Source organism: Vipera ursinii (assembly GCF_947247035.1).
Source record: "Vipera ursinii genome assembly, chromosome: 2".
NCBI lineage: Eukaryota > Metazoa > Chordata > Lepidosauria > Squamata > Viperidae > Vipera > Vipera ursinii.
Window position 1 is genome coordinate 35,737,261 of NC_139513.1, and position 9,890 is coordinate 35,747,150.

The following is a 9,890-nucleotide window of genomic DNA, read 5'->3' on the forward strand; positions in this document are numbered from 1 at the left end:
ATTCTATTCTATTCTATTCTATTCTATTCTATTCTATTCTATTCTAATCTATTCTAATTGTGGGGCTCAAATGGTTTATTTATGTATGACTAAGCCACTTACTAAAGGGACGCGGTGGCTCAGTGGGTTAGGACGCTGAACTTGTCGATCGGAAGGTCGGCAGTTTGGCGGGTCGAATCCTGAGTGCCGCGTAGCAGAGTGAGCGCCTGTTACTCGTCCCAGCTTCTGCCCACCTAGCAGTTCGAAAGCATGTAAAAATGCAAGTAGAAAAATAGGGACCACTACGGTGGGAAGGTAACAGCGTTCCGTGCGCCTTTGGCGTCTAGTCATGCCGGCCACATGACCACGGAGACGTCCTCGGACAAGCGCTGGCTCTTCGGCTATGAAACGGAGATGAGCACCGGCCCCTAGAGTCGGAAACGACTAGCACACATGTGCGGGGGAACCTTTACCTTTACCTTTTTAAGCCACTTACATAAAATTATATCCAGTTTAGAATTTCATAACTTGTCATATCCCAGAAATACCTATAGAGAAAAAAATGCTTACCAATTCTTTATTTCATTAAAACTACTGGGGGAAAAGTTAAGTTACTCCTTTTTTTAAAAGTTTGAACCAAAAAGAGAAATTACTTAAGAGCCTCAGAAAAGAGAAAGCAGCAGCACATTAAAAATAGAAGCCTCCAATTCTTCTACATTTAGCATCTATCTTTAATTTTGCAAGCAGTACTCTGTTTTATTTTATTTTTGCTAGCCAAGTTGCCTAGTAATATTTATGACTTACTGATTAGAAGTAAAAATAGCTAAGACAAAGGATTACTTGCTACCCTGTTAACTCCAACTTAAAATAAGCCTCTTTTTTTCTTTTCCTGAAAAATTCTTTGCTCTTCCTCTCCATGCAAGTAATAGTTGTGGTGTATGTGATATGATGCAATCATATTACGCATCTACTACTTCAGCCCTTTTCAGCTTGCATGCTCTTAAGGATATGGACTCTAAATTCTTTGAAGAGCACCTCATAACAAGATCTATGCTTCCTGGATACAATGGAAACAAAAATAAGGAAATAAAAGGGAACCCAGTTTTTTCTCGGATTTTCAGAGAATTCTAAGTGGATGCAGGAGCAGCTGATCTTAAGAGACCTCTGAGGTTGATCCAAAAGTGACAACTCCTACATTCCTTGGCATCTATTCAGTTCTGCAGAATACATATGTTTTTGACATTATTTTGTTCAAGACTGAAGTTCAAGGAACAACCAGATGGGGAAAATGCATTTAAAAAAAACAATTCTGAACAACTCTGAAATAAACCCATTTATAAGAATAGAGAGGTATTTGCTTGCATACGTGAGACTAATTCAGCTGCCTATCGAAAAGGCTGTTTCCCTGAAAATGTGTCCTTCACCTGTATGGCTCCTCCCTTAACACACTCTCACTCAAGCCCATTCATTCTTCACCTTTCAAACTTCCCCTTTGTAAGTGGTTCTGAATCTATTGAGTTGCAACCCCCTTTGTATCTGGCCCTTGCGTTTCAAATTGCAATCACGTTGGGGAGGGAAAAGCCAAGAGTGATTAAAGGCTACAAAAAGTTTCCCAAGAGAAGAGGATCCCAAATGGTTTGCTCTTAGATCCCAAAATCCATCAGATTGAATGATGCTTCAGAAAGTGCTGATAAGAGCTCTATTCAGCAAGTGCTATAAGCAAGGCACAGATAACTATTCTTTCAACACTCCTGAAAAAAAAATCTATGGAGGGAGTCTTTTTCATAGGCCCATTTAAAACTCATCTGGAGGTCATCTGACTGGTCCTGGGCCTCACAATCTGGCCTAAACATAACTACCATTATACAAGTCTCATTCAGGCTTTGCCTCTGTGGAACAGCCAAGGCTAGCCATTAAAGGCTTTTGAAGAGAAAGGTCAAAGCACACATGGACTTCAATAACAAGCAAAACTACTAATTAAAATAGAACTCTTACTTTAAAAAAATGAATGTTTTAGAATTTGCGTGAGGTAAAGATGCACGCGGAATTGCAAAACGGTGCATAACCAATAGGATGGCAGTCCAAAAGAAATATGCTTTTGCACATTGTGTAATTTAATTTTCAAATTAAAGAGGATTCTGAATCTGACTTTCCTTAATGGTGCACACTGTCTCCCTTCTACTTCTCCATTCTGCAGCAACAAGTGTCATCGCTATAAAAATCAGAAAAGATAAAGACACCGGAAATGGGAAAATGTCAAGGTGTAAAAATAAACCATTCAAATGCAGTAGATTTTCATAACCATAAACTGGGATGCCATAAAAATGATTTAATGCATGTCTTCTAAGGATATCCACTCCGATGACAGTGACATGCACACCTATTATTATGCATGCTATTGGGGCTACAGCTACAGACTTAAACTGTAATCCAAACCAGATATCCTAAGAACAAGTAGAGTGTCACTTACACAAATCATTGGTGTATTCTTGTTTAATTAAAACTTGGGGCTTGAACAGATCTCCAGGCTGCAATCCTAAATAGACTTTCATAGGAATAGATCCTTTTCAACCCATTAAGACATACTTTAAAACAGGTTCCCAAACCTCTTCATGAAGTTTTAGATTGTTCATTAACCTCCAGATATTATATTAAAATAATTTAATAAATACTACTTTAATTATTAATACTACAAATAATAACAGACTCCATCAATCGTTGGGTGTCAATATTAAACACTTCCAACAACTCTACTTTAATAAACACATATAATTAGCAATATGTCATTTTAAGTTTTAGCGTGATTTCTCAGAACATTAATGACCCAAATTTTAAAAGCCTCAATATTTCTATAACCTTTCCTGATTCTATAGCTTTTGGATATTTCTAATAACATTGGGACACCTTCTAGCTATTTCTAAATGTATTCTTATGGGTAGCTACTGTAAATAGCAATCTACAGTACCTTTAGCCAGTAGCATGATTTCATAAATACGCCTGCCTGTCACAGTAAATCAAGCAGAAGACTTCATTCAATTCTCCCTGAATGTAACTAAGGAAAGGGTCACATTCTAAGATTCAGTGGAAAATTTACAGTCTCCAACTTCAATAGAAGCTTGTGAAATATTTACCCCGTTGAACCAAAAGCAACATCAATCCATTTGTATGGGCAAGCCTATAACTCACCAAATAAATCTGCTATGCTCATGCAGACAAGGGAGCATTCATCCAAACATCTCCTTATAGCTTGTTAGGGGACAAATCAGACAGTGAAGTCCAGAAGATGTTATACCTGTATCTATGCCTGTAGCATAGGAGAGGGCCGATTCTTCACACAAAAATGAAAGAGTACAAACTAGCGTTTTCAAATACAGACAGTTCTCAACTTACAACCATTCCTTCAGTGACCATTTGAAATTACAACAACACTGGAAAAAGTGACTTACGACCATTTTTCACGCTTATAACTGTTTGCAGCATCCCCATGATCACTTGATCAAAATTTGGATGCTTGGCAAGTGGCACATATTTATAATGTTTGCAGTGTCCCGGGGTCATGTGATCACATTTTGCAACCTTCTGAAAAGCAAGGTCAATGGGAAAAGCTGGATTCGCTTGAAACCACCGGGTTACTAACAACTGCAGTGATTCACTTAACATCTATGGCAAGAAAGGTAATAAAATGGGGCAAACTCACTTAACAGCTGTCTAAAACTTGGCAACTGAAATGTTGGGCTCAATTGTGGTCATAAGTTGAGGACTACCTTATTGTAATGTTAAGAGGGTCATGAAAGAATATTTCCGTCTTAATAAATATAAGGGAAGATATAATATTCAGTTCATCTCTCCAAGTCTGATGATCACTTCAGTGTGCCAACAATTTGGAATTTTTGCGACAAATCCCAAAAGGAACAAATCAGGAGAATGTAGGAAAAGGACATCGATCTCTGAGAGCTTGCCATACAGAGAGACATTTACCAGTGCTGAAAATACAAAATTGGAAAATTTTGTGGGATGTTTGGATGAGGGCTGGGGAAAGAGGAAGAGCCAAAACTTTTATGCTGGTGGCTTTTGATCTGCTGAGCTACATACCAATTTGACCTTTGGAGATCACACCTCGCTTTAATTCCATTCATTTATGGACTCCAAAGAGGATTTGTGGATATGAGATAATAACTGTCAAATGAGAAGCCTGCATTTCCCCCCCCTCCCCTCATCTACATCAGTTGCAAAATAAGCCCATTCTTTTATTACAGAGATGGGAGTCTATTTTTAAAAAACAAAGTTTTCAACTTTTTAAAAAGGTGTCTAAATTGTCAAACCATTCTGAAAAATATGTTTGGGGACACACAAATATAGTGTTTCTCAATGTTGGCCCCTTTAAAGCTATGTGGACTTCAATTCCCAGAATTCCTCAGCCTGCCATGGTGGCTGGAGAATTCTGGGAGTTGATGTCCACAGAGCTTAAAGAAGCCATGGTGGAGATACGCTGCACTAATATGAAGCTATATTAGTTGAATAAGCCACACTATTGGCCAGATCATACTAAGCCATAAAACATGATTTATATACTGAACAATGCCAAACCACAACAGCCAGATTTGATCTGTGTCATGCCAAGGGCAATTTTGGGAGTTGAAGTCCACATATCTTCAAGTTACCAAGATATAAAAACACTGCTCTGACTAATATGAAGGGAGCGTATACAGTAGTATAATTTGCAGTGGCAAGAAAAAGAGAAAAGATCATTTTGCCAGAATGTGACATTTATGCATTTACAAACTGACATTTTTTTCAAAAGATCCAACCTAGCAATAAGAAGAAAATTTCTCATAGTGATAACAATCAATGGAATAGCTTGCCTTTCGGAGTTGTGGGTGCTCCATCATTGGATGTTTTCAAAAATAGAGTGGACAACCATTTGACCAGGATGGTATAAGATCTCCTGCCTTGAGCAAGGGATTGGACTAGATTCACTCAGGTACCTTCCAACCCTTTGATTCTATGTTCACATAAATATAATAAAGTGCAAGTCATATCATTTAGCACAAATGAATTACAAAATAATGTGAACACCTTTAATTAATGTACTAATATATTCCCTGTGTTTTTACATGCAAATCAGCCCTAAATTTTCATGTTCCAAGTAAACCAATTTGTACTATCTTATGTAAATGAATGTTCATTGTAAAAGCTTAGAACCTTATATTGATTTTTTAATACGATTTCTAGGTACAAAATCAATACACAAATATACAGCTACAAACAGAGGGAAACAATAAATCACACATAACTGCCAACGTGAAAGTAAAGCTAAAATCAAAGACACCCCTAAGACTCAACCCATTCCCCAAGCTAGAGGCCTCTTTTCCAAATGCCCAAACTGATTTCACGCAAGACCTTAAGCTATAGTGTGATTTGCTGTTCTGTGTGAACTCTGCCATCATGATTTATAAACCATAGTTTATGACAGTGACTTGTGTGTGAACCCAAGCAATTATATTCCATAAGCTGTTGTTAAACAAACCACAGCTTTGTGTAATGCATGAACCCAGCCACAGAAAATTTATAAGGGATTTCAAGTGACATTATACTTCTATCCAAACTGGATACAAAGGCCTCCACTCCCGATTAACACAGTTTACTAGCTAGCATGAACAATCCTGGTGAAACTTTCACAGGAATAAAGACCACTGCCACAATACTGCAGACACACAGTAGGAGATTACTGTCATCAACAAGCTGGGCATCCAAATATGAGTTAATACAACCATGATGTAATAAAATCAAAGGAGTTTTGTCTTTATAAAAAAAATCCTCCATACATTATACTTGTCTAACATACATTATACTTGTCTAACAACACCCACAATTTAGCACCACTGGCAATGGATTACAAATCCTAAAATTACAACCAAAATAAAGCTGGCACACGTGAAAAAGCCACCCATCTGTCCTCTTGTAGCACAGCATTAACTCTGAGCAATTAACCTTCCTAAATAGCAAACATCTACAGTGAGGGGGAAAAGTGCTGGTTTCTAGATGAAAGTTTAAAACAAAACCATAGCAGATTACAAGAATCAGCCGTAGGAAGTAATCACTGTTGTGGTTAACACAATCAAAAGATCAACCACTTCCTGATCTCTGATGGCAGAGTACAAAGAGGTATACTCCATTCTGACTTTTATATATGTGAAAAGTCTGTTGCATATAACTCCTGAGATAGGGGTTAGTTAATATTGAGATAGGCAGTATTACACTCTAGGGACTGGCAGCTCAATTATAATCTCATTAATCTTAGTTTAAAAATCACTCTAACACCACATTTACAGTGGATATGAAGTCATTAATTCATTAACTCTCATGCAAGAAGAATGAGGCTTACATGGCCAAGTAATTTATATAACATCAATAAAAGCAGACATCAAAGAAGCAAGTGCAGAATTTTATTCAAGAATGTGAGCTGCAAGCTATAGCTTTGGTATTTTAATCGCTCTTTTTTTTCTCATGAAATAAGAGCCTATAAAATATTTTTTTTAACTCTGTTTAGGTATCAAACTCTCCATGACAAATAAGGACATTTCTTTATCTCTTTATTTAAAGTGATTGTCAAAATTCTGGTTCTCAGGTTGCCCATACGTTTCAATCTAAGCACAGATATATCATATTCTGTTAAGGCGATTTGACATTTCTCAGGTTACAATGTATGTTAAAGTGCTCTAACATCTTTAAGTAGAATACCAGATCCATGTATAGTATATTTAAGTTGACTAACTCTAGTAAAAAGTTATTACAACAAGCAACAATGAAAAATTCATTTCCCAGGGATAATTTTAACATTTAAAAAAGTCAAAATTTTGATAACTCTTTGACAGCTACTTATGTTACATCCTTACACAATTTATAAGTAGTTTTCTGCCTCAAAAGAGTATAAAAGCTGCAGTCCTAAGCATACTTACTTCCAAGTATCTACAGCCAAAAAGAAAATATTTGTACATGAGGTGTGATGAGAATCTGAATGCATCAGTTTAGGGCTTAGATAAAAACCACATTTTATTGGCCCATATTTTAACACCTTAACTTTAGTAGTCATATAGATCCCCAACCTGAGAACATCAGGAATTAAGTACTGTAAATAATTACTAAGTTAAGACTCATCAAACTATTTAACAGATAACAAGGGTCCAGTGTGCAGCAAGCAAAGGAAAGGCATTTGGTCTACATCTGCAAACCATTCATTTCTTTTTCTACAAAAACAATCAGCTTTCTTCACTTTGGACTGTAACTATTAATTCCTTAGGAAGCATAAAGAAGCAGTTTAGACAAGTAGAATATTCTTTGTCCTATAAAAGTAAATAGCAACCATTTATTCAAGTGCCCTTAAATGTCACCACTGAATTAAAGACAAAAGAGATAATTTTATACAGCCAGAAGAAAAAGTTGAATAACTAAAGATTGGCAGAAGAGCCTAGGTCAGGTTTTAAAAAATCTGTATCTGAAATAGAATGCTGTATCCATACAACATACAAATCACAACCTTATGATAATCAGATGATTCTATAGAAATCCTTACATTTGACAATCTTGAGCTTCCTCAACTTGTGTGGTAGCTTTAAGGAACCCTGTCATATACAACATGGGGTTTCCTGGGGCCTAATCTTGAGTTTTAATCAGAGCTATTACAAGTGAAACTTAAGAGGACATCAATATTTTAAAACATGTTTTCCAACCTGTCAATCTTGTCTTTAAAATAATTCTAATAAAAGAACACTACCTGTCCACTTTCAATGCTTATTTCAATCATTAATCAGAATGATTTTTTTTCTGGACAAATGACCTTCCCAAGTTATAGCCATGTCCAAATCAGTCAGGTTTCACAAGATTATAGGATGAACCTTTCAGAACAGATACATGTTGAACAAAGCACATTAAAGCACTTATGTCCTGTACCGTATATACATTCTGATAAGAGAAACTCAACTGAGAACTTCAGGGAGGACAGAAAGAAAATACTGTGAGTTTGCGGATGAGGTCCCATGAAGAAGGAACTCGGCAACAAACCTACACCGTTTGAAGAATGAGGGTGTGATGTGTCCCCTTTAAAACATTTCATTCTGCAGTGTCAGTACTGTAACTGACAGTTTCTATTCCCTCCAAGTTGTTCACTCTTTGAGGATGTGAGAACCCTCTACCCCCAAAGGGATGTCAGTTAGTTGCTCAGCAACTAGCTACAACTAGATATGTCAATGAAAAGGAAACACACTATTACACTAATCATACTATGCAAAGGAGAAACTGCCCTTCATGGAGTGGAGACTTCGATATGAAAACACAGACATAACACAGAATTTCAAAAGAATCTGGCATGCCTATCCAAAACAAGGATTTAAACTTTGCAAATAGGACACTTACAGATGAACTATCCAGGTGGGCAATTCCAGAGGAACTCTTTCTAGTCCCCGGTTGCTGCAGTCCAAAATATCACCGGTGCACGTACAGTTGGAGTCACACTCCACGCAAGAGCCCATTCCCACGAACACTTGGAAAATCAAAAAGAGGGTCCAAAGGGCATCTCCTCTAAGGAGTGAAGAAGACCTCATCTCTCCCCATCCTGGCAGCGCCATTTTGTATCCTTGTGAAAAAGTGGGGACCAAGAGTGGAAATACCCAGCCAAAGGTTCAGAGTCTTTATTGGGAGAGGGGGCAGGAGGGTTGAACCAAAGAAAAGCCCCACGCGTGTTGTTTCCTCCCCCCCTCCTTTCTTTCTCCTAAACCTGAACTCTTTGCTCCGAGGTCAGCAGGCCTCCAGAGGCACTTGGTTAAACCATGGCACCTCAATCCAAAGCACCGGCAGTTCCTTCAGTTTTTCTCGGGGGGGTCCGATCCCGGCGCCGGAAAAGGGCGCAGCGCCGGCTCTTCCACGCAGCAGGATTTAAGAGTCTCCAATGCCGAGAGGGAGAAAGAAGCAAGCTCTTGGCCCCGGCACGAAGCCTAAACGTCCCCTCCGGGATCGCTACTCGCGAGCTAAGCGAGGGACCGGATCCTGCGCTCGAAAAAAGGGAACCCGCATCTTTTCGGCTGCAGCTGCTGCGCCTGGGCCGAGCCGGGGGGGGGGGGGAAAGCTCCAGGCACCCAGAAAAGTTCCTCTTCTTTCTTCCCCGCCGCTCCTCTCGCCTCCTCCGCTGCAAGCGGAGGCCGAGCCCGAGAGCTCAGCGGAGCAAAGAGCGAGTTTGCAGCGGAGACAGCAACGCCGCGGCTCTGCCGATGCCTTGCCCTTTTTCTCCTCCGAGGCTCCGACACCTTTCCCAAGCACGGGCGAAGCGGTGCTCTCTATCTCCGCCTCCGCAACTTTCCCCTCTTGGCTTTCCTTGTTGGCTCTCCTCCTCCTCCTCCTCCTCCCGCCTCCTCGGGACTGATACGCGCCCCGCTCGGGAGCAGCCAGCCGAGCCGAGCCGAGCCGAGCCGCGCGGTCTTTTTCGGGGCGCTCCCGCAAGCGGCCTGTCACCTCCGCGTCCCCACCCCCCACCTCCCCGTCCGTAAAGCCACTTTTCAGTCTCCCCCCCCCCCACGAGCGTCGGTTGCCCAACTCAAACCCACGTTGGACACATTGCAACATGTTCCGTCCTCTTCCCGCTCTCTTATTGGCTCCTGGGCATTCCACGGCGTCCCCGCGCGCTTCCCGATTGGACGGAAGGCCCTTCCCCTGTTTGGATATACAACGATTCATTGAGGTGGGCAGGCCGTCAATCAAGAGGCGAGAGGTCCCGCCTCCCTTTCCCACCCAAGGTGTGAAAGCGGGAGACTGACTCCCTGTTCGAGCCGAGCGTCTTAAAGGGGAAGCGCGTGTCAGGCGGAAAACCAAACGCATCTTCCTTACTCGCAGGTTGCACTCGGTCTCTGAGATCCCGGCCT

The 9,890-nt window shown here is 40.2% G+C and overlaps 1 protein-coding gene across 3 annotated transcripts in view; it reads right to left on the minus strand.

The window, feature by feature from the left end:
- LRIG1 (leucine rich repeats and immunoglobulin like domains 1) overlaps window positions 1-9,467 on the minus strand; it is a 147,471-nt gene extending 138,004 nt beyond the window's left edge. For all 3 annotated transcript variants that reach the window (XM_083355962.1, XM_083355963.1, XM_083355961.1), the window contains exon 1: window positions 8,392-9,467. In XM_083355962.1, the coding sequence (XP_083212088.1) occupies window positions 8,392-8,603 (212 nt within the window). In that variant the 5' untranslated portion in view covers window positions 8,604-9,467. The remainder of the gene's footprint in view (window positions 1-8,391) is intronic.
- Window positions 9,468-9,890: the final 423 nt, after the last annotated feature.